General features: G+C 27.8%; 1 protein-coding gene across 5 annotated transcripts; it reads right to left on the bottom strand.

Annotated features, from left to right (window-relative positions):
• Window positions 1–26,246, bottom strand: LOC129963791 (calcium-binding mitochondrial carrier protein SCaMC-2-like). 5 transcript variants are annotated; one of them, XM_056078357.1, is made up of 11 exons: window positions 26,215–26,246; window positions 24,131–24,279; window positions 17,472–17,586; window positions 16,480–16,665; window positions 11,213–11,324; window positions 9,554–9,712; window positions 8,179–8,325; window positions 7,806–7,916; window positions 6,088–6,255; window positions 2,175–2,322; window positions 1–1,928 (listed from the first exon to the last, which is right to left on the bottom strand). In XM_056078357.1, the coding sequence occupies exons 5-11, from the start codon at window positions 11,321–11,323 to the stop codon at window positions 1,738–1,740; spliced, it is 1,035 nt and encodes a 344-aa protein (XP_055934332.1). In that variant the 5' UTR covers window position 11,324; window positions 16,480–16,665; window positions 17,472–17,586; window positions 24,131–24,279; window positions 26,215–26,246; the 3' UTR covers window positions 1–1,737. The 5 variants fall into 5 exon arrangements, with proteins under 5 accessions (XP_055934332.1, XP_055934342.1, XP_055934348.1 ...); XM_056078367.1 differs by lacking the exon at window positions 26,215–26,246 and adding an exon at window positions 25,405–25,543; XM_056078373.1 differs by lacking the exon at window positions 24,131–24,279 and having other exon boundaries at window positions 26,215–26,245.

Here is a 26,246-nt window from a genome sequence, read left to right as displayed (position 1 = left end):
AATAAATATATATACATTTTCTTTTAACAAAAACAAAACTTGCATAACACAGAAGGCAGCAAATGATTTTTCTAAAATAAATGATGCATTCTTTGTAATAAATAGTGACATTTAGAAAGGAGCTAAAGTTTAGGAACAAATGAAACCAAAATCAACATATAATATTTATATTCAGAAATAGTTTTAAAAATTAAAAATTGTCATTTATTTAAAAAAAAAAAGTACTAATTGAACTTATCAGAACAAAAATAGTCTCATCATTTAAACTTACTATCCTATCTAAAGAAATTTCTGAATGCAAGGAAAGCAAAATAATACTCTACACTGATTGGAGAACTGTCATTTATAAAACAGTTCCTAAGACAAAGAAAACTGGATAGCCTTGATAGATAAAATTAACTTTACATGACTAGTTTTATTTAAATATTTACTATTTAATGCCCAAACTAGATAATAATTTTATAGTTTAAATTATACAATTAAAAATTTTTTCTTTAATATATCAAAGCCTTATGTGTCTATATCTTTAAAAATGAAAGAAAAAGAAAAAAACTTTGATCAAAAATAAAATTATTAGTTAAATAAATTAGTAAACTAATAAATGATAGTGAACCTGTGACATTTTCTTGCATTACATAATGGCTTAAATTCACACATGGAAATCTGTCTGAAAACTTGTGCAACATATGAAATAAATTGGATTTTTAGAAAAATAATATATTAAAAAAAATTCTTTTTGCACTCCAGCCTAGCAAGTTATTTCTGAAACAGACAGGAAATTTTTAATATTCAGATAGTTTTCAAATTTCACTGGTAATCAATTTAAATTATCAAGTGTGCAAGCATGTTATGACTGATATGTTTTGAAATAACTAATTTTTTCATAAAAACTTGATTTTTATTTGTTTTATAAATATAGTAAATATTCACAAAACCTGTCTAAAATTTACCATTAAAGAAGTTAACCAAAGTTAAATAATTATGCAAAATAGAAGTACATCAAAATGATATTCACAATAGATATGAAATATAAATATTAATAAAAGCACAAATGCGTACTGGTATTTGAAGAGATTAACTGGAGCATTACATCATTCTTCTGCCTGATTATAATTGAAAAAAAAAATATATGTTCAAAAATGTATGAAATTGTAGAGAAACTATCAATAATTACTAAAATGTATCAATTTATTAAATGAAATATATTTTAAGAAGAACATTTGCTGCCTTATCACAGATACCTGATAAATATATTAAGACATTTATAACAATAACCCTCAATTCAGATTATATGATGTACAACTGAAGTTAAATGAGCAAAATCATATAAGAATCTTTTATCAAAAAAAGGAATTTAAATAAATTATTATTATATTGCATGTTACAAACATTAATGCTTTTAGTTAAATTTGAAATCAGTGCTTCAACATAGGGTAACAGAAACACACATTACTTGCATGAATTCAAGTGAAATAGGTATGTCTCAAATACAATATTTAACAAATAACTGATTATCTATACATAAAATCAGCCATTTTAAATAAAAATCCCTTATTATGCAATTTTTGGTAACACCATTATCAAATGTTAGATTCAAATTTATACATTTTTAAATGCCTTCTTTAAAAACTGATCATTTAAAATTAGCTACTATTAAAAACAAAATTAAACAACAGAGTAGGGAAAAAATGTTGCTGTAGTAAGTCCATGTGTTTAAGTCTTCACAGCTTTCTAAATTTATGTTGCTTTTACTCCTAGTTTATTCTTTAAATATTCATAAACAACATAACTTATACTAACAGCTGGAGCAACCTTCATAAAATTTGGTGTTATACCACGATACAATCCAGCCACACCTTCTCGTTTAATAATAGATTTGAAAAGTCCAATCATAGTACCTGCCTCTGGTGAATGATCAGATGTAACAGCTGAAAAGAGATTTTTTTTAAACTCATTTTAAATACATGAGGTAATACAAAAGAAAGTATATAGATCAATCTAGGGAAAGAAAGACTGAGATTACTGAAACTAGATTAAACTTTATTGGACTAAAATTAAGATCTGAATTATGCAAGCAAAATAAAATGTTAGATATCCATTGAGATTAAAAAGGTAACTTCCTGAAAATTTTATCTATTTGATTTCATACATTGATAGTAAATAATTTTAAATACCTTGTGCTTGAAGGCGAATTCGAATTAAAGCTAAAGGGTAGGTAGCGATCTGACCACATGAACTACTCGCAGTTCCACAACCTAAGAGTACCATGGAACCAGGTTCTTTTACTTCAGGATGTCGAGTAGTATAAGATTTTTTTAATGTCTAAAATGGAAATGTAAGAATTTTTTTCAGAATTAATTCTTTTATTAAAATACAAAAAAAAAAATTATAACAGAGAAAAATTTCTTTTCCCTTTCATACATAACAGTTCAATAATTAAAGAAAATAGGACTTTGCAGTGAAACATACTCAAATAAATAGTCTAGCAAGGAACACAATCAGACATTTCATAAAAGAACAAATAAAAATCAAAGAACCTTTACTGTGTATTATTAATAAAAAAATGTACACTCTTTTTCTTCAATCAGTAGTAATCTATATTTATACATAGTATAAAATGAAGTCTCCTGAAAGCGTCTGTATGTTTGAACTCGAAAAATTCGAGAAATATTTAACTGATATAGGAAATATTTATACCATTTTGTAGGACATTTATTGTAGAAAGTTTTAGTATATTGAAAGCAAATCAAAAAAAAAAAAAAAAAAAAAAAAGATTTGCATAATTGCGATTTTAATTATTTTCGTACTACAATGCGCACAGGCGCAAAACAGCAGTATATATGCTTTGCACTTATCCACGCATATGCGAAAATCTCAAGCTGCGCAGATACAAATAGTAAGAGCTGTGGTATGCATATGCGATACATTTCTTTGTTTACGTTTGTTTTTAAACAGCGATTTAAAACTCATTATGCCCCCCAAAATTAACTGATATTGGAAATATTTGTACCATTTTTTAGGGCATTCACTGGGAAAGTTTTAGTATATTGAAGTCATATGAAAATAAAAAAAGGAGAAGCTTTGATATACAGCCATTTTCACCAAAAAATAGTTTATCGCCAAATTTTAGCGAAATGACCAAATATGGCGCGAGCGGCAGCGATAGCGTAACGGTAACAAAAGCGCCACCGAAAAATTACCAACCTTGCAAGGCGTCAAATGAGTATCACCAAAGCTTAACCATAAAACAGGAGTTTTATAAATGTGTTTTTAAATATTTAAGAACTGTGGATGGAATTACTTACATTTCAAGCTGCATGCCGAGTCATTTGATTGTAGGAAAACGATTCTCAATGGGAAATACCTTATCAGACACTGCAATATGCAGTTTGCTAACAACACTTAGGTATTTGTTTGCTATTATTATTATTTTTTGTCATGTTACTGATTTGTTAACGCTTTGGAATAATCACCAAGAAAGCATGTCTGAAGATATACGGAACAAAAAATGAATGCAGCTGGCATTAGAAGACATGAATTGCAATCAAAGCATATTTAATGAAGCTTTAATCGAAATAGTAGTGTCTCTTGCAAACAAATCTATCAGAGACTTTGGTCTTCCTTTGCCTGATAACTTTCGTCTTGAGCCAAGCAGTAATGAATATTCAAGAGAGTTATCATATGATTAATCTCGGATGTTAGAAACCATTGCACATAACAATGACTCAACATGGATCAGAAAAAGACTTATGACATAATAACATTTAGCATAAGAAACAGAGATGGCAAACTATTTTTCCTGAATGCTCCTGGTGACATGGGCATAACATTTTTGATTAATTTGCTACTTGTAAGAAAGATCTGGTGGAAATATTGCTCTTGCCATTGAATACTCTGGGATCGCACTCACACTATTAGTAGAAGGAATAACAGCACATGCCACGTTTAAACTTCCCTTAAAAGTTTGCAGTGATGATATTAGTGTATGTAATATTTCCAAACAAAACAGCATTGCTAAATTATTAAAAAAAATGTTCATTTATTGTTTGGGATGAGGCAATAATGTCACATAAAATGTCAAAACATTGGATAGGGCGATATCTGGTGTGCTAACTCGCCTATGGGTGATGCGTTTTGTTTTGTTTCCGTTTTGTTTTCTGGAGATTTTTGCCAAATCTTGCCTGTTATAACTAGAGGAACAAGAGCTGACAAAATAAATGCTTTTCTCAAAAGTTCACACATTTGGTGAGAAATGATAATGTTATCAATTAAAAACCAATATGCGAGTACTTTTGTCTTCAGAAAATAATGCCCTTTTTCCAGATTTATTACTTGAAGTTGGGAATTGTGAAATGTTGATGACTGATGGGAAAATCCACATTACTTATGATTTCTGTATTTCTGTTAGAGGTTTTCAGGAATTAATTGTTAAAGTTTATTCCAATATCAATCAGCTTCGCAATAAATCTCTTACCTGGTTTAAGGAAAAGGAAATTTTATCACCAACAAATAACCATGCTCAGAAAGTCAACAACTGAGTACTATTTTTACTTGATACCTCAGACCAAGTTTATTATTCAATGGACACAGTTGTGGATAGTGAAGAAGCTGTTCATTATATAATTGAATTTTTAAATTCTCTTAATCCATCTGGTCTTTCTCCACACAAACTAATTTTAAAAAGTTGGTGCTCCTATTATACCACTATGTAATTTAAACCCTCCAAAACTGTGCAATGGCACTTGATTACAAATAAAAAATTTGAACTGGCTTTGGGGCTGACGAATCAGTTTTAATATCAGAGATCCCTCTCATTCCAACAGATTTATCATTTTCATTTAAACATGTTCAGTTTCTAGTTCGGCTCTGTTTTGCCATGACAATAAATAAAGCCCAAGAACAAATGTTTCATACAGCTGGAATAGACTTAAGTGAAGAATGTTTTTCTCATGGCCAACTTTATGTGACACTTTCTAGAATCACATCCAAATAAAATATTTTTGTCTCGGCACCAGGAGGAAAAAAGCCAATATAGTTTACAAAGAAACATTATGAAACAAGTTGATTTTTATTTTCATATCAGATTATACAGAATTGATAAATAAGTGTGGAATAGTGGGTACAATGACTTATTTGTATATTGTAAATTTTAAAACAGCTTTTCTATTGTATAATTTTTGAGAATTGTTTCGTCTATAAACATGTCATATTTTTACCTTTTGAACAGTCTAAATATTTCTGAATATGTGCTATCAAAATTGTTTTGTAGCTATTTTGATGATTTATATGTCATATTAGGTGGAGGTTAGACTTAAGTTCAAAACTAATTTTGTCTCTTGGATGTTATGCCACCGCCAACACTGTGTGGATACTGCTAGATGGCCAATTGAATTTATAATAATTAACTTTTAGCTCTCCACCAAAGCCACTACCGCAACATTAGGTTGCATACATACCTTAGGCTTAAAATGCACTTAATTCAATTTTTTATTCAAACAGTATAGACAGACCTTCACTGAGGTCACAATTATTAATTCTGGTTGCTAACTCTGCCATGTTCCAAACATTTTTACATTTATGCAGAAAGGAAATTTTGAGATGGGAATTCTTATTTAGATGTTGTCCTTATCATTTGACCAATCTAATCTTAAAATAGGCCTTGTCTAACGTCAAAACAGGTAAAATTTTGTAAGCATTTATTTTTTCATAGTCTATTACTCCAAATTTGGATAATCCAATCTTTTGCATAAAATAATACTGTTAAATATTATAACTGATGCATCACATTTAAAAATCTTTATAATTCATACTAGTAAATTACTAAATCTTAGCAGTGAGAATTATAAAACAAATGTTATCTTATTTATATGGAACAAATTTATTATACTTTGAGATAAGTTTTGAAAGTAAGCTTATTGATTAATATATAAACACATTCTTTTATGTATAAAAAAGTTTTCTACAGAAAGGATGTAACACTATTATTTTAAATGTAAATAATGAACAGAATTCATTTAAAAAAAGAAATTAGAACAACAAAGTTTAAAAGGAGAAAATGGAACAAAAGAATTAAAACAATCATAATACCTCATAAATTGCAAGATCAATACCAGCATATGGTATAATTCCAAGTAAATTTGGCAAATAACCTTTATAGAAACTACGAAGACCTTCAGTTCTGTAAATTTTACATACTGCATCCCAAGCACTCTTGTACTGTCCTGTTTTTCTAAGAGCTAATCTGGTTTTCAAAACCTATATACAGAAATATTTTTTTGTAATCAAAAATAAATTGATATAAAACAAAAATTTAAATAATTTGGTAAAGATATTAAAATCTCATCTCATGTAAATGTTATAAAACAGAATTTCATTATAGTCATTTACATAAAAAAATATTTTCAGTCTTTACAAAATCGTTTGGGCAATAATAATAAGAACACAACATCTTATAAGATTTTCCTTTTTCATTTCTAATGCATTAACAGAATTAATTACTCAAATGGAAGCAAGATTTAGTTAAAGTTCTGATCAACAAAAACAAACAAATTCATTCTCCAAAATATTGCATCTAATCAAACCATTGATATTAATTTAAAAAATATGATTCCTATAAATGTATAATGTAAAATCATGTATCAATCTTCTTGATACTACCATAGCTAGAAAACTTTTTTTTTTTTGTAGACTGATATTTAAATAAATAATTAATGTAATAAGTTGCTTTGAAATATTTTAAAATACAATACAAAAATGTCTCACACAATATAATTTTTTATATATTATTCAATGATTTTTTTTTTTCACCCTCAAATCAGAGCTTTCATCTAATCAGAAGGGGCGGGGGAGTCATTTGCACCAAAATGAAATCTCAAAAAATGATAATTTTGAAATTTTAATTAATTAAAAACTAAGCAAAATTTTGAAATTCCTTTAACATATCTTCTGTAAATATTGTAGCCCAAAAATTATTTTTATATCACCTTATAATTCAATATATATATATATAAAGCATGAATATTAAATTAGCAATATGAAAAAGGTGTATATATATACACACACACACACCTTTTTCATGTTGCTAATTTAATATTCCTGCGCTTTATTTGCCTAGTTTCAAACAATAAACTACATTAATGCACTGAGATTCAAACCACTTCCATTGTTCCATAAAATACTTAAATGATTTTCTTCCATTGTTGAAAGCTACAGAAAAAAGATTTTGCTCTATATTTGTGCAGCTTACAAAATGAATAAAAAAGTGAAACTACATTAATGCAAAAATAAGAACGATGAATGAACGGGATATTCAAATTTTTAATAATGCTAATTCAGGATCTGGTCTCCATTAGAAAGGTTTATCTTCAAAATGGATAGAACATATGTAAGACAATTAAAATAACACAATTTAAGTGAAATTAAGCATAACTAATATCCCCAACAAACCAGGTGGTCACCACAGACTACTATTTAATAATAATTTGAGAAGTTTATACATATGACATAACCTGATTTACATTAAATTATCAAGACAATTTGTTTCACTATTGGTTTTTTATAGATAAAAAAATCTAATTATATATCCCCCCCCCGTCTGTCTTTTTTTTTCTTTCTGTTTTGTAAATAACTTCACATAAAAGTTACATTTGTATGGGAAATTAAAATTTATTTTAATATGGGAATAAGGATGCTTTGCTTATTGTTGTTACAAGAGCCTTGCCTTAAATCAACTGTTTTAATTAACCAACATATAAATAAGTACATAATAGTAATACAGACACTAATCTATATATTTATATTCTCACCTCTAAAGGATAAATTGATGACTGAGCAATACCACCAGCTATTGAACCTGCAAGAAACCTTTCATAAATTTGCAGTTCTCTATCTGTATCACCTCGTATTAAAGACTTCAGCTGGGAGTTGGGAATAAAAAAAAAAAAAAAAAAAAAAAGCATTAAAAAAAAACTCAAAATAGCCTACTTGAAATATTTATATGTAAAACTATTTATTTTCAATTATTTTTACTTCATGATACACAACATTGGATTAAGGTACCACATGAGTATATTATACTATACTAACACAAAGCAATAATTCATATGGGAAACAAAATCTTGTTTACTGAAATTCTTAAACAATTCAAAACTTAATTAGGCATAGATAATGCAAAATTACCTGCTCATATGCTGCAAACTTAATAGCAGTTTCAGGAGCAATTTTCAATGCATTAACTCCATTCCCTCTCCACAAAGAGGCATATCCACCTTCTTTAAGCATATGCCTTAAACAAACACCTATTGAAGAATATTCTCTATTTCTAACCTATAAGATGAAAAGTCTTTGAAACACAATATTTTGATATTTATATAAGTAAAGATTATGAATTATTGTCAATGCACATTATCATGCAAAATAATTTTTTTATCATTGTATCTAGGTATAAATAAAGTAATCATAACAACTTAACAAACCTTTTCTTTACATAGTGAAAATTAAGAGGATATCAAAGCATTGAGCCATACAGACACGATTAAAAAAAAAAAAAAACTGTATATTCATTAAGAGGCAATAATAAATGCAAGGGAAAAAAAAAACCACCTCATAAAAACTGGAGAAAAATTTAAATGAAATCTACGATCACAAATTTCAAGTTATCATGTGAGAACATTATTATTTAAGTCATTATTTGTCTCCATTCATTTAAGTCATTAACCAGTTTAAACCATTTTGAAACAATCACGATACTTCTCTATCAGTCCCTATCCCTTTCTCTCTCACTCTCTCTCTATATATAATGATAAGTTTTTTTTAAACTTTGATTTTCAATTTTTCTAGCTGGCAAACAAAGTTTTAGATTTCGACCAATTTTGAGATGATACAACAGCTATGATGTCATAATTCTACGTCACCCTTTTAAAAATGCATCTGCTTACTTAGAGATCAGGACACTTGATTCACTCACTCACCTTCTCACCAAACTTTTGTTCCACATCAACAGAATATTTTTCCCAGACAGATTTAGTGTGTAAATCTGTTCACATGGTGATATATCCAAGGAATCAGGTTTTGAGCCTGGAACCCTCAAGCCTTGAAGCTTAGACATCCCAATAAATGATCACTACTGCTGCATTAGTGTGAAGATTTTAAACATTTCATTCATCAAAATCATACAATTTAAATGCATCAATAACCCTTTCTCAAATTTATAAGCTAAAACTGAATCCTTCAAAGAAAATAGAAATCTATATAAAAATCATGTATAATCCATAAAACATCGAGCATTCTAGACATTGAAAATTTAATCAACAAGATAACACATTCTGGAAATGAGAGATAAGATACTAGAGAAAACAAAACTGTTAAGGAATTAAATAATTTATATATTTAATTAAAAAAATCACATAATTTTTAATTAAATTATGAATGCAATTTAACAAGTCAACATATAGGTAATGAAATGATGACCCCCCCATAAACTTCATGATGAATATATCCAAATATATATTTTAGTGTTGCATATAAATTTTAGCCATCACACAGGAGTACTAACCTGAAGAAATACTTTGATTCTGTCTAAAGGAGCTGTACATGTCCGAGAGACACCTCCAGCTATGGCTCCTGCCACTAAATGGCGCCACCACATTCCTGTTTGCATCTCTTTCTTAGTGAAATCTTCTGGAACTGAAAGATTTTCACCCACATCTAGAAACTGCAAACATAGATGTTTACATATAAATAAATATATATAGCGTTAAAAAGAAAAAAAATTCCAATTTTCTAAGTAAAAATAAGGCATAGAATTTTATTTGTGAATTTATACAGCATTTTGAGAAATGTTCCAAAATAAAATACTTATAAAAATAATAAGGTTGAAAAATATGTCAACAAATTATTTTTACTAAATAAAATGTTTCTCAAATTGATAATCTATAGAATTGTAGTTTATTTCAGATAATTAAAAATAAATATATGTTCGCTGATTTCAGTCAAATAATTTTCTTAAATTCCCTTCTTTAAAGTGTATTGGTAATGTAAGTTATTCATCAAATAACAAAATTTTAAAATATAAATATATACTTAAAAGAAATTTATAAAAGACTAGTTAGCTGAATAGAAAGTGGTAAGTAAAGATTATGGCATTATTGTTATAATAATTATTTATTTAAAAAGGCCAAAAGAAATAAATATTTCAGATTATTATTTAGATAACGCAGTCTTTACTAATTTTCACAAAAAAATAATCTTCGAAAATCATAAAAAAACATTTTAATTTCACTCAAATATTAAAAAAAAAAAAAAACATTATTAATTTTTTTAAAAAAAATTTCATTTAAATAATTTAATAAAGAATTTTACTATTTCCTTCACTGAGAAGAAAACAAGATATTAAACATAATAATAATTTATACATCTTAATATCTTCTAATATTTCAATAATTAAAAAAAATGTAAAAGTTCTAAAGCTTTAGTTAAAATAATTCAATGAGCACAATAAGAATTTTTTTAAAAGATGAAAAGAATTGAAATTGCTAAAAAATCTTACAAAAATCTTTTTCTGGTATTTTTACATTCCATATTGACTAAAGTAACAATTCAAATAAAAGGAACCTTAATTTAAAAGAGCCTTAGTTAAAAACAAACAAAAACCTACATGCAATGTGATTTCCAACATTCACAAAGTTACTGTATCAAAAAAAAAAAAATCACATAAAAGAACAACCAATTCTGGAAACCTATATGCAAGTTGCTAAAAAAATTCTTTCAGCCTAAGCTTCTCAAAAAAAAAAAAAAAAAAAAAGATTCATATATATATTTTTTAAATTATAAAAGGTATTTAATGGCACACAAGTTTTTTCTTACAACTATAATTCTATGGAATTTTTTTCAAAATTCTATAGAATTATTATTTTTTTTATTAAATTTTATCATATAAAAACAGCCAATCGAGGAAACCTATATGCAGGTTGCAAAAAAAAAAAAAAAATCTTTCAGTTTGGGCTTCTCAAAAAAAAAAAAAAAAAAAAAAAAAAAACCTTATGCAAAATGAGAGTTTTATTATTATTTTTTAAAATTATAAAATATTTTTAATGACACACAAGTTTTTTTCCCTCCTAAATATAATTCTATGGAATTTTTTTTCAAAATTCCATAAAATTATTATTGTTTTATTAAATTTGTTTTATTTTTAAAGAGCAAAATATATACTTACAGTTGCATCCCTCCAGGTACAAAAAAGGTTTCCTAGCTCAAATCTTGGTAAAAAAAACAAATAATCACTCCATCTATCAAAAGATATAGTTTGAGAATCATCTTTGTCCATTCTAGAAAAAAGTAATTTATTGTAATTATATATTGGAAACAATTATATAATTAAAATTATTTGAAAAAAAAATGGTTAAAATCGTCTTTAACGTGTTTTTTGCGTTTGTCGCCAATGTGGTAATCCAAACAAACTAGTGAATAGTTTTTTTTTCTAGCAACCCTAAGAATGTATTGTTTTTTTGTTTTTTTTGTTAAGAGTTCTTGATTTTTGACGTTGGCGACTTGCATCGTTTATAGTGTGAAGGATAATATTAAAATAGTTTTCAACTGAAAAATAATTAATTTTAGGTCGATTAAAAATATAAAAATCGCCGTCTGAAATATTAATTCTTTTAAAATAAATTGGATTCCAAAATTAATTCGAGATGGAACAATTAATTAGTATCGCGTAAACACGAAACGAGTTCATTTTATTTTTAAAATGCAAGCATGCATAAATTGTTAAAACATTTACGCCAATGTAACGTCGTAGAGATCAAATACACATATGTCTATTAAATGAACCTGACCGAAGGAAGCAAACGCAGTTTAAAAGAAAAATAAGGTATTAAAGTTATTTCTTTGCCATTTTGTAAGCAGAATGTAAAATACTCAGTAAAAAAACACACATTTTACTAACGATGCAAAGTGATTGATTTCAGACTTCTTTGTTCACAAAACGCACGATTCTCATCTAAACATACGAACGAACACCAATGAGCGGCGGATACGAAAGACCAAACACTTCTACACGCAGATGGGACAGTACTTTCTTTGCGTTTCTATGTATTCACTGTCCGAAAACATCGATTCCACACTGGGGGAGATTAGACCCAAGAGAGGTGGGGGAGCTCTCTTTTCTGCTCGCTCGCATGTCATTTAGCAGGGAATATTTTCGCCATTCTATTTTTCGTTGATGCATTTTAATGTTTTAACTGAGTATCGTTTTTGAATTAAAAATTCTTTTTGTATATTGTCACGCTTTAAATAGTGTATATCGAAAAGTAACAGAAATATTAACATGAGTGATATTTCTAAATGAAAATCACGTAGGAAATTATGCGCGTATTGAAAGGCAAATTATTATTATTGAAAAAATTTTTTGAATAGAAACTTTAAGTGTTTAAAAACTATAAAATTTGAAACAAAACAAAGCTGACTTTATTGCGAAGGGTTGAACTTAAAACTACATACCCCTATTCTTAATCCTTTCCAAATGAGATCATCGGAGTAATCTGCTATTAATATTCCGACTAGGCAACTGCCTAAAGCAGGGATTAGTCACCCCCCCCCACACACACACAAAAAAAACTGGCCAAGGATGACAAGAGATTTGGTAAAAATAATAAATTCAAGCTAAAAGCTAATATTTCGTAGCTATTGTACGCCAAAGCCATGCGAGGCATTGTCTGGCATGGCAAGTTTATTAGAGATTATGCGAGAAAGCTTTCGGGAACCATTCTCACTGGTTTAGAAAAAACAATTCATTGTTCTCCCAAAGAGGTATGCTTTAAATGAACTGCTTAATTACTTTTTATATGTTTAATTACTTTTAAACATATCTTCTTCCGAGTTTGATATTTGAGTTTCGCATTACAATTTTCATTGTTTTGATGAGACTTAATAATTTATCACATATAATTTCTATTACGTTACGGATAGTTGTTAGATCCAGAAATCAAAAACTTACAAATAGTTGTTCAAATGTTTTAAATAAAAATTGTCAATTCCACTGTTGTTCACAAAAGAACTTACGAAAATGAATTAACTAATCTTGATAAAACGAATTAAATTTGGTTTACTTTTCATGATACATATAAAAAAAAATACAGTCAACAAACACTTTTGTAACTTTGTAACCTTTTTTATTTATAGACGTATCTTCACACAATTGGTGTCGATGGAAATGGCTCGAGGGAACAGGTTTATTCTAACCGACAAACTGGTTAACCGAGTTAATTAATATGATTGATTAACTACGATCTCAAAATTTTTCCATCACGGAAATCCATATTTATAGCTGAATCGATTTATCAGATTGTAATTAACTTCTAAATAAAATTTTACGAAATTCTGATGATAATTTCGAGAATTATAGGGTTTTGAAAAATGTCGCTTCTAATGTTAAACGAAATTAATGCACTTCCAGCGATATTTTGAAAACTATTCTATATTTTTCAAAACTTTTTTCGTTCACTAAAAAAAAATTATCATTTTCATTAAATCACGTAATAAAAGCATAAATAACACAAATATTTTTTTAATGAATTTTTTAACATGAAGATTGAAAAAAAAGTGAAGAGTAACATAGTAAAATTTTTACATGGGTGCAAAGCAGTCTTGCTAAAATATCTGAATTCAAAAAATTGTGCGCATATCTTAAATAGTTTTTGAAATATAGATAAAAACAGTAAAATTTCCGCAATCGTATTTATATTTATATCATCATTATTTGTATTTATAGATCTACTCTTCATGATGCGCAAGCATTAACAACAATTATAATATCGCAGTTAAATAAATAATAAATTTATTTTCAGATAAGACGATTTTAATTTAATATGAACTAGCCGCCTTTGGCTACCAGTTTGTTCGCCAAGATTATTAACTCATTGGACTTCTAAATTATTAATATGAGATGCATTTCTTTAAAAAAAAAACATTTCACCTAGTTATTTAATGCAATTAAAACATATGAATTGAATTGAAACAATATACTGAAATTTGTAGAACGTATATATTACGAAATAAAAGCGGAAATGAAATCCGTATTTCTGATAGTGTATCAAATTGAAATAAAAGTATTATGAACGTTAAATGTACGAAAATAAAATGTATGTCATTAGAAAGAAAATTTTTTTAAATCTTAAAATAAAACAAAAAGCACTTTTTATAAGATAATGTTTTGAGAGATATGAGTATCAATTCTCGAAGCCAAGTCTTGGCGATTACGGCTAAACTTAAGATAAAGGCGTCAAAATTTAAAAATTTTTGAGCGATTTCTCGCCAAATATAATCGTAACCAATTTTTATTGCAACTTTAAAAGCTGTTTGCTAACATTCCCAGGATTCATTCGAAAATTAGTAATAAGCTCGCTTTTTGTGCCACGTACGTTAGACAACGTTCACACGAGGCTAACTTTTGTACGCAATGGAAGGTCAGGAACATTACGTGATACCAACGGGACAATGACAAATGACTGCCTAATTGGGGCAACTATTTGCCATTGTCCAACTTTGGTCATGTGATATTCCTGAAGTAGGTGTGCCTTTCAATTGCGCGTTCCTACAAAAAGAGAGCACAGGAGCATCAGAAAAATCGTTTTGGAGCGATTTTACGAACTTCAAGAAATTGGTCAAGTTGGAACTGGTCCTTGTCACTACAACCACTAGATTTGACACGCAAAGATAAATAAATAAAACTCCAAAGAATACATTAAAAGTATGAGCTACGAAAATATGACCTACAAACTGACTTTGTTGAAAAATTTAGTACACGCGCCTTCACTGTGAATTTTGCACTACTCCTTGACAATTGGATTTTCAAGTACTTATTATAGAATGCTGAATCACTAAAGGGCTTGTTTCTTTAAACAGTACCAGCCTGCTTAGTTTATATATTACTCATATTCTTTTTTAAGCAGATACCTTTTAAGAAATCTACATTTTGTAATAATACAGCTACGGAAAATTTTTCCAATGGCAAAGGCGTCGGCAGAGGTTTACTATTGGGAGCATAGCAAATCTAACAGGGAGGGAAATAAATTCTCTAATTTAGCTTCAAAATAACATAATAATTAATTTTACATTTAATTAAAGCCAATTAGGTATTAATTAGTTCAGCAAAATTCTTCTCTCTTAATTTTTAAAAAATTTAAGTAGTAAATCTAATATTTAAGTTAAATTGTTAAAAATTTTCTAGGATGTTTTTAAGTTCTCAGTTTCTTTTACTGAGCATCCAAAGAGATTGTCAATATTTCAGTCTAGTTTTACGAGATTTTAAAGAATTAATTGCACTAATATCCATTTCAGGGAAAAAAAAAATAAAACAACCCTATCGCCCAATTCATCTCTACTAAAATTAAAGATGAGAGTATATAAGTATGTGTGTTGGCACTTTATGGGTCTGATGGTTTGATTTACAACTACCAAATTCAGCACAAATATACTTTGGAGGATAGGAATGTGAATTTCGAAGCGATTTATTTGAAATTTTAATTAATTAAAAATTAAACTGATTTTCGGCATTTTGCCACTAACTTTCGTAAACATTGTTGTACAAAACTGAATTTTATACCGTTTCTAAATTTTAAAATAAATGGTATTTTTTTTAAATTTTTAATTAATTTATTTTCTAATTTTAAACAACAAACTATATTACTGCCCTACAGCTCAAACCGTTTCCAGAGTTTCATCAATTATCTGATAGCATGACTATCAACTATCTGATTTCTTTCATTGTTGCAAGTTAAAAAAGAAGGATGTTGATTAATATATATATAGTTTCAGAGATGGATAAAAAAAAAAGCTGGTTATAATACTGCAAAATTTGTAAGATTGATGAACCACATGTTTACATTTTTAATAGTGCCACGATGTCAAGGGACTGCTCTCCATTAGAAAGTTTAATGTACACAATATGCGTAGAGTATGTACAATAAAAATAATACATCTTTAAGGTAAGGCAGTTTAACGGTACTATGGATATGAAGTTACATCTAAATGATTTAATTGAAATTAATCAATATTTTTGGCGTATCGGTAGGTCGTTAAAGCCAACTAATGTATAATACATTTTTCTTTTTTTTAATTTTCCTAATAATTCCGACAGGTGATTGAATTTATGGATACAATTAAAAACTTAATTTTTCCAAGAACAATCAGCAAAAATGCAATATCTTATTCAATAGTCACTTTATCGGTTATACTGCCAAAAAACGTTCTATTTATAAGCATAATGAACAACATTTTACGAAGATGACTGAAAAGCTGCATACGATGCATCCATCGCATCGCTTTCTAAACAGATCGACAGAAAATTATCGGCAAAACATAACACCTTATTGACGTCACCTATTTTGTCAACTGTAGTCATTTTACAGATTTAAACAATTACTTGGATTTTTCGATTGTTTACAATTCCTTAGCTTTCAGATAGTTTTTTAAAATTATTACCTTCGTTAATGCCCAGCTCTCCATAACCGGTGTGAAGTCGTGAAGACTTTTGCCGATTTTTCGCTAACAGAGGGTACAGGCGATAACTAACAGGGAGACAATTGTCTCCTTTGCTTCTCTACTAACGCCCCCTCTGTCCATGTCTCTGGAGAGGAATGCCTATGTCTCTGGAAAGTCAGGAAATTTCTGAAATAGTCATTCATTTAGATAGATTATTCAGATCAATCTTAATAAACAACTTTTGAACTAAAAATTAATTTTTATATAGATTTGTAACCTTTAAAAATGTAAGAGTAGATAACGTCATAAATAAAAACATTATAACACATATAATATTATTATTCACCGAAAATACGGTTGCCTCATTTTAAAATGTCGGTTCGGAGATCGTAAGTTTGTGGTTCGGGACTCAATTTAAATGAAGATGTATATGAATATAAATGCACGTAACCTATACAAAAATGAATCTACTTACGTCTTCCGGTTTGTCGATAGGACTTTTGTAGAAGAAACTTTTACAAGCCCTATTTCAACACATTCATTCTATTAAAAATTTGTTTACTTTTAACTCTTCACCTCCCCTCGCCTTTTTACAATTATGCCAGATATTTTTAAATCATTCAGTATGTTAATATATAAAATGCAAAACATAACAGACTAAACGGCAAAATAAAAATTTTCCAGTATTGATTTTCAATAAAATTAGAGACTTTAATAACTATCAATCTTTAATAACGAAATATTTATCAGGTTTATAACCCTTTTAAATTAAAAAAAGATAGAGCGGTAAAAGAGGATTAAGTAAAATAGCAAACATCTTTTCGTAAAATTAAAACTTTTTTTCTTTTTCTATTCTGACATGGTTTTAACCAATTGCTTCTAGAATTTCATTCGCAAGCATACCAATATAAAAGTAAATTACTATATCATGTAGAAAAATAAAGTCTGGCATGATTCAAAGACATTTTAAAAACAATGACTTCAAAGCTTACCTCTTTCATATTTCTATCCATTATTAAACAAGTCTATCAGGCATTGCTCAGATTCCTGGATAAAGAGAAAGGAATCATTGAAGTTCATTGATCCCATTTTTTTTTCTACCCGAACCTAAAAAAGAAAATTTTAATTTGAGATTCCATACTGAAAGCATATATTTCTATTTAAAGAAGCTTGAAATGATCAGAGCATGAAACATTAGTAAATACACATGAGTGAAATTAAGCAGTAAGATTCTCTGCTTAATTTTTACCCTTGGTTATATAGATTTTTTAAATTATCTCTGCAGACAAACAAAATATGGAATTACATTATAAAATCAAAATGTGATTAATCAACACATTAAGTGCATTAATTAATTAATTATTGCTATTCTGAGCAATAAATCTAGATTTTTTTTTCTTTTTGCTCAGAAAAAAGATATGTTTCACACACTTCTTAAAATCTCTCCCTCTCTCTCTGTATATATATATATATATATATATATATATATATATATATATATATATATATATATATATATATATATAAGCATTATTTTATGTGAAGCAGAATGCAATTTCGAAGACAGTGAAAAGACATTTTTTTTTTACACTTTTAAATTAATTTTAATATACATTCCAGGAAAGCATAATTATTTACAAGCAGAGACGCGGACAAGGCACGTCCGCCACAGCGCGGCACAAAAGCAGAAGCCGAAAAAGAACGAAATAAATTTATCCCTCGTCTTATATAACCTGAGATTTTGATAGGGAAAATATTTCTTCATAGCGCTAATACATTAATAAGATTTTGATGAGGATTTCTGACGCATGTCAATCACAAGTAAGGGAAACAGAGGGATCTTTTAAAAAGAATGTACTTACTGAACATTTTTCTATCCCTTCACGCAGAGCGTGAAAATGTGTCGGCGTTTAGCCGATTCAGCAATTTTATAAAGCTTCTCTTGAATTAATTAAGTAGAGAAAGTGCAATTGGATCAAGAAATAAGAGAATTAACTTACTATGGGCTAAATTAAGATAAAACTTTGGAAATTAATTAAATAGAAATTACAGTTAAAATATCATTATATATATATATACACACACACAAACTAACGTACGTGGCACAGAAATCGCTATTCTAAAGAGGATCAAGTAAAATAGCAATTTATTATGGAACAACAACAAGCAAATGCAAATATATCGATATACAAACGTTTCAGATTGTTTTATTCAGCATTTTCACAGCTGCACTTAACTCAACTTTTTGCTAATCAAATGAAATTATCATATAATATTATAAATATTGATCGCCGTGTTAAACATTTCATTCAATCAGAAGATGTAAAAGAAATTTAAAAAAAATAGGCGTTAACAGAAAGTTTAATAGAGGTATGGCTTATCTATATCGCTATGTCTTGCCTATAGAAATAGATGACCATATCTTCCAAAACTATTAATTTCACAAAAAGGTGTTAGCATCATTTTAAAAGTTAAAAAAATTACCTCTTTAATGATATCGATTTCGTTTATGTACATTTTTTTTTCTTTATTTTTAATAAATTTTTCAAATTTAATTTACAATTTTACGATGCTTTTAGTTTTATGAAATTCAAACTCATCCATCAAAATTTTAAAAAGCATGTTTTTGCCAATGAAATTTTTAAACAATGCATTCCATATTAATATTCTAAAACGTCAATAATCTGAGCAAGCAAGCAAGCCGGCTAGTTATAATTTTAAATTACTATAGAAGTTTTTAACTGCATAATAAATTTAATTAAAAAGTAGCAACAACATAGAAGCACAAAACCACTAAGCACAGTGTTACATTCACATTACACAGTGTGTATTATACTCACTGGCAGTGCAAAGAAAATTTTTTAACACAGTCAATACATTTAGAATAGATCATTATAATTATAAATTAGTACAGTTTGCAATATTTGTTGAGCGTTATTTACATCACTGTCTTTCAAAATCAAATCTAGTAGCAAAGCAATTATTTGGATTAGGTTTTCATTTGCATCGTTATTATAAAATGTTACAAAGTTTTTGGAACAGTTTTTAATTCATGTTTTTCTAAAGTTTTTATATTAGTGAATGATTTGAAATTCTTTTAAATCAATCTTCTATCTGTACAATAACAATATCAGTTACAGAGTTAAAAAAATAACATCTTAAATGCCTCACATTCCTCAGTTTTCTATAATTTTATCTTCTGATGTTCCGAATTATATATTTTTCTCTTTTTACGAATTCATTTTTCAGGAAAATATTCTGAAAGAGTCAAATTACGTGCTATCGTTTTTGCTTCGTCTAAAAATGAGTTAAATTTTGTTCTTAATTTTTTTATTTCAGTTTTAATTTTATTGACTAAATTAAAAGCTAGTCGAGAACAATTATTTTTACTTGGGTTTAATGATAATGTTAATTTTAGACATTATTGTAAACCATACTATTAAACAAAAAATAAATGTCATTTCTTGTATTGAATCTAATAGACTTTTAGCTTCGGATATCGCTGTATTATTGTTATTTGCATCAATAACGACAATTAATTAGGACATTACAAGTTTGTTCAAACTGTAGATACACTGCTTTAACTGTATCTATTGTGGCTTCCCAAAGAGTATCGCATAATGGTTTAAGAGTAATGTATTTAAACATGTATTTATAAAATTTTCCATCTTTTTGTAGATGCAGAAAATAAGCAAGATGAACGCTTCAATAAACTGCTGGAAACGCCATCACAAATTGTTGTTACTTTTCAATAATCTCAGCATGGTTTTTGAAGACAGCACATTTATTGGACATAGAAAACGAAAAGAAAAGAACACAGGTATTGACAATTACGCACACAGCATCTTGTTCGCGGGAGGAATGGTGCCGGAACGAAGCGCCAGAAGCGTAGTCACACAGATATTCCTACGCGAGAAAAATAGTCCGCTCGCTTCATCCCAACACAAATTAATAAATTAAAAGAGTGTTATAGGTAAGGCACATAAATTGCATGAGGGCTTAGTGCAATTATTCTAGATTGTACACCTTTAATTTCCCTTTCATTTTGCTACCGTTGTAGTATGCCTGTCCAGTATAATCCATAATATCTAAATAACGCTCACTTAATATTTCCAATTTTTTACTTTTGCTAGTCTTCTCCAGTCACAACAGTTACTTTAATAAACCATATAAATGACACGTTTATACTTAATCCTTTCTCCTCAAAATTTTCATACCTAATAAAGACTGAATTTTGTTTTTTATATGAAATATCAGAAGTAGAAAACATTTGGATACTGTAAAACGTGTACTTTTGCACTATTTTGTTAAGAACTTCATTTCATAACGCAGGAATAATTTGTTCATTTGATGTATGAGCTAAATCATCCCCAATTCTACTTTTGGAATTTTTTTCTTTCTATTTATCTGATCCATAAGCGCTGAAGTAATTTAATTAATAATTATTTACTTAATAATTCGATTAAACTTTAAAAAAATCCATTATTTCAGGCGTTCCTATTATTTCATGATTTCCTCGAAGTGGAAGATTATTAAAAGACTTATTAGCTAAAAATAGAATTATATCTATAATTCTTTGAAATAGTAATTTCAGTCTTTCCGTTTCCTTACTTATATTAACTTGATTTGTTTTATCAATAGTTGAACATAAATTTAGTCGTTTCAGTAATTCTTTCCAAGCGATAAATGAATTAAGGGACAAATAGAACCCTCATGATCTTGAATTATAGTTGATAACTTTCTCCAGTTTACAATAACTATCCTATAAATCGCGTAGAGTTTTTCATTTCCTCAGGAAAATAATGTACGGTAAAAACAAAATACCAAGTCTAGCGTTTTTGAATAAATCAACCAGCTGCGAAGTTGCATTTCACCATTTGGTTTTTTTTTTTTTTTTTTTTAAGTAGTAAGTAGTAGAAAATGATCTGCCTTCAGCATTCTTAGCAAAAACTCCTTTGTGTTGCACAGGTCTGTTTTTAACACAAAACATTTTAAACTTAGCAGTTATAATGCTTGGTCATAAACCTGAATCACTTATATTTTCCTGATCAAAATTGTTATTGTCATTTTCGTCGTTATTTTCTGATTCAATCATATTTGTATAAACATATGGTTTTTCAAAGATTTTCACAATTTCTACACTTTCATTGCAAGATTGTGTAATTTATGCGGAACTTTCTTTGCCAGTTGAAGCTTGAATTGTAACTTCTGAAGTCGAAGCAATTTCATTGCCAGAATTATTCTATAGACAAGAAAATAGACGTACTCATGACTTTTTTTAAATTTAGCTTTTCTTCTTTTTTCTTTCCTACTAGTTTTCTTTTTTAAAACCGAGTCTTGACACCCAGAAGAATATTTCCTTAGCATGGATATGATTAGACCTAACAATATTAAACATTTTATAATAATTATTATCAAAGTAATATATGCAGTTTAACCTAGTAGTTGTGGTAAATGTTCGTACTTCATGTTTATAATATGTTATACACTGATACTAAACTGTAATGTAACTGTAAACTTCGTATATTTCAAAAACCCTTGATTGTTCCAGTTAAATTTCTTCCTCTCTTGTTTCCATCCCGATAATACTGTTCAGAACATTATTATAGTTCTTAATCATGTTGGGGCCCCGCTGCATACATCCGCCGCACACTACACCTCCAGATGGCCGGCCCTGAATGTACTCAAGAGGTTCTACTACAAGTGTTTTTACGATAGCCTTTACCATGTTCGATATATCTCTTTGGCGCACCAAATTCATCTTGCTGCATTTTTATTTTCTGTTAACCGAACCAATCTGAGTATTCTTCTTTAACAACACATAAAAGGTAACTGGCATAACTTAAATAAATTCTTCAACATCTCAAACATTAAAAATTTATTTAATGCTTCTGAAACATTTTAAAATAATAATAATAATAATTTTTGGAATGTTTTTCGAGCTGCAAAAAGTATGGTACAATACATATTTCGTACTGGCCTTTCTGGATAACTATTCCAGTATTTCAATAAACGGCAATGCACATTGTTGAAGAAAAAGTCTCGTGAGCATTATCTTAATACGTGTTATAACCCCTGAACCTATTTCACCCTGGATTAATTGTCCGAATTCTTCCCTTTTCTTGATACATCCCATTAATAAGACTAAGATTATGCTTTCAAATTATTGTATTCAATGTGTGAGGAAACAAAACGAATAAAATGCGGCCTTTGCATTTCTCAAGAAAATTAAGCACTTTTTAAGGACATTTTTTTTTTTTTTCAAAATTACGCACTTTTAAGGTGCTTAAAAATGATATTTTAATGTAAGCGCCTTTTAAGCATTTTTCATAATACTACGCACCCTGCTTTATTTTTGTACGTAATGTCTATTTTCCTCACTAACCAGGTGTACTTTTAGGCACTTTCAATATTCAGAGAAATATGGAGAAAAATGGCAAATCTTTCTTTTGTAAGGGAGCAATTTGAAGTACTGCATTTTAGGCCAATCTTGATTTCCTTTTGCCAAGCAAGAGCAGTAAAAAGGTTAACTATGTTTTAACCAAGGAAATTGGCACTTTAAAGTTTAAAATGAAATTGGACTTGGAAAGTCAGATTGACAATACAGTAAAAGATACTGCATTATTATAAAGTCCAATTTGCAGTACCTTCTACTATATTGTCAACCTGACTTGTTAATGACTTCAAGAAGTCATATTTTGCAGATATACAATTTTTAATGGCCAGCTGATCGCCAGAAATATTAGTTGCATTTAATTTTGCTTAAGTCTCTTAAGGTTAACTTGATATTCATAAACAATAACAGTATAATAAACCAACAACAGTATTTATAAAACATCAAATTGTGATAGACATTATAGTTGCGTTGCTTTAATAGCTTTACACTTGCTTTTTATTGACACCATAGTGTCCTGAAAAATGTATATTTCAAGAAATTATTCTTTAATAGCACCTTATCTTTACTTCTCTTCTTCATTCCTCATGTAAACTGAAAAATAAATAAAAGTTTCTTTTTCTTCCTCCCACCGCTTTTCTTTCCTTTTTTTTTTTTTTCTTTTAAAAATTTAGGAAAATTATGATATAAAATATCAGATGAAACAATGAAATCAGTTTGAATATTATCGCAAGAAAAAAAAATCCTTGTTAAAATTTAAGAAAAAAATAATAATAAAATAAAAAACTTTGTCATAATTCAGAAAAACATTGCACAACTAAATCAGTATAATTGTTTAAAAAGAATTTAATTTTAAAACCATACAAAAATCATTTTTGTACATTAATATTAATGAAAATAATTGCAAAAAGCCAAAGCCTCCAATTTTTAAAATCTCGAAATTTTAATCAAAGCATCAAAAATAAATAAATACTTGCAGGAAATATATTAGGTCAGATGCTGTGTCCTGTAGAGCACCAACACACACATTCTCCTTTATTATTAATAGAGGTATGATGAAGTGAGTGAAACTGCATACAATCCTTTCATTTATTTACACATGTAGACACAAAAATTTACACATGTAGAACAAAAAAGAACAAATATATTTAATATGCAAATGCACTACCAGTTTCCAAAATTGTTTTGAAAAAATTATTATACATATATGAAATAAACAAATTAAGATTGAAATATCAAACTGAAGATAAAATTTACCGATTACCACTCCAGCAATACAAAATGAATAATGAAAAACATCACCAAATGATGGGTTGATTTTTTTTGACATTTTTTTCATAAAATCAGCATTTTTTAACTGTTTCAACATCACTGATTTCCTGTATTTTGCAGGCTAATTCCATCATCTGACACAAGAAAAAGAAAGTAACCATATGAATCATTAAACAAATTTGATCATTTTATAGTATTTGAACATGCATGAATACATAAAAATATAACATAGCATAAAAATAAACAAAGCACAGTTATTGCAAAGAGATTAATTTTTTTAAAGAAAATTATACTTGCTTATAACAAGATTTCTAGAATTGGTTTAACTTAAAATACTCCTGGACTACTAAGAAAATAAATTTTAAAATTTCTACAAAACATCCTGATCTAAATCATATATTTAAAATGATTAAGACAATATGTAAGATGGTTTCTAAGAACAATCTGCTATTGAACTTTGAGCCTTTAAAACAAAGCAATTACTGTTATAATTCTGGTCATTTTGCCCTAAAAATCTCACTTTATATCAAGCTGAATTTATAAAAGTCTACAATATTGCTCTAATAATATTAATAAGTATGATTGATAAGTATAAAATAGGAAGATTTATCAAATAATGCAATTTTTCTGTTGGGTTTTGAATATTCCTTTTAAATAAATGCTATGAAAGCATTTGTTAATCGCAACTGGAAATAATGTTTCCCGTTTCTTTTAAAAGAGAATTATATTTTAAAAGGGAGTGAAGAACAACACAATAAAGCCACTTTCAGGAATTAATCTTAATTTAATAAAATAAATTTAATAAATAATTTAATAAATTTTAAAAATAACTAAATAAACTTAATTTAATAAATAACAAAAGGCTATAATATGATATAAAATACAATCATATTTTGTATAATATGTCAAATTAGTTTATAATTTATTGTCAAATGTAGTTTACAGTTTTATAAATTTTGAAACTTACTTTTTGATAAAGCAAAATTTAACAAAATTTCATTTTAAATAATAAAAATTTAATGAAAAATTACCAGAAACTGTCAAGTTCAATTTAAAAGAAAAGTAATCAGCCTAAAATAAGCACAAGTTTTAAAGTCAGCATAAAATGAAATTTGATTATTGCTACTTAGAGGAGGAGGAGGAGGATGCAATTTTTTATATATAATAATTAAAAAACTATTTATTTATTTGAAACTATAATTATTAAATAACTATTATTTCATTAACTATTTTATACAAATAAAATGCATTGCTTTCACCATTGTTAAATCTTTAGAATACATAAAATTACAACTTTTGAACAACATGTTTGCATTCCAGTTGGTCATCTCTTTCTATAGCATTCATCAGACATTACCAAGATTTATATCTTTAGATATTGTACAACCTCTGCAATTAATAAGCAGCAGCTTAGTTTATAGTAATCAGATCTAATAATTTTCTTTGTTTTTGAATTTAAAGAATATAATACAAACATTCACATTTTATGATTTTTGCTTGAAATAAATTTGAACAATAATGTTCATTAAAGTTTATAATTAATAAAATTCATACTCTTAAATAGCTTTTATTAAAATATTATCATATCCTTAATAGCATTCTTTTACAATTAAATGGGTGATTACAGAAAGTTTAAAAACATATAAAGAACCCTTTAAGATTTCAAAAAAGAAAATAAATAAAGCAATAAATTTATCTTAATGTAATTCATCAATTTTATAAGCTGTTTCAAGATTAACAGAGTAGAAATATATTATTCACCTTTTTGTTAAATGAAATTTCACAGTGGAAGGAGCATTATTTAAGTATAAATAGTACTTTGAATGGCAGACTTTCCAAAAACATTTAAGTTATTCCAAAAAACAGCATTAGATATAACAGCAAGTTGTAAAATAAAAGTATCGAAACCAAATATGATATAATATTATTAAATTAGAAAAATGAAATTTTCAGGAAGGAGAGATTTTAGAAAGGAATGAAGTTCGTTTTTTCTTTACATTAACCAAAAACAAGGCATAAATATTGAATATGAATTACATAATAATGATTTTTAAGCCACGATTACTTACGCTCATAAAACAGCAGCATGCAGACATGAAGC

The sequence above is a fragment of the Argiope bruennichi genome, chromosome 1 (assembly GCF_947563725.1).
Source record: "Argiope bruennichi chromosome 1, qqArgBrue1.1, whole genome shotgun sequence".
In the NCBI taxonomy this organism is placed as follows: Eukaryota; Metazoa; Arthropoda; class Arachnida; order Araneae; family Araneidae; genus Argiope; species Argiope bruennichi.
Note: the sequence above shows the minus strand (reverse complement) of the source record. Positions and strands in the feature narration are given on the sequence as shown.

Bases quoted from the DNA above. Each gene is read 5' to 3' on its own strand.
- LOC129963791 (XM_056078357.1), bottom strand. From the start codon at position 11,323: ATGGACAAAGATGATTCTCAAACTATATCTTTTGATAGATGGAGTGAT. The intron at 6,256-7,805 runs GTGAGAATATAA...TTCTGTATATAG, and splicing joins CATCAATTTATCCTTTAGAG to GTTTTGAAAACCAGATTAGC. The intron at 1,929-2,174 runs GTATTTAAAATT...ATCTCTTTTCAG, and splicing joins AATTCGCCTTCAAGCACAAG to CTGTTACATCTGATCATTCA.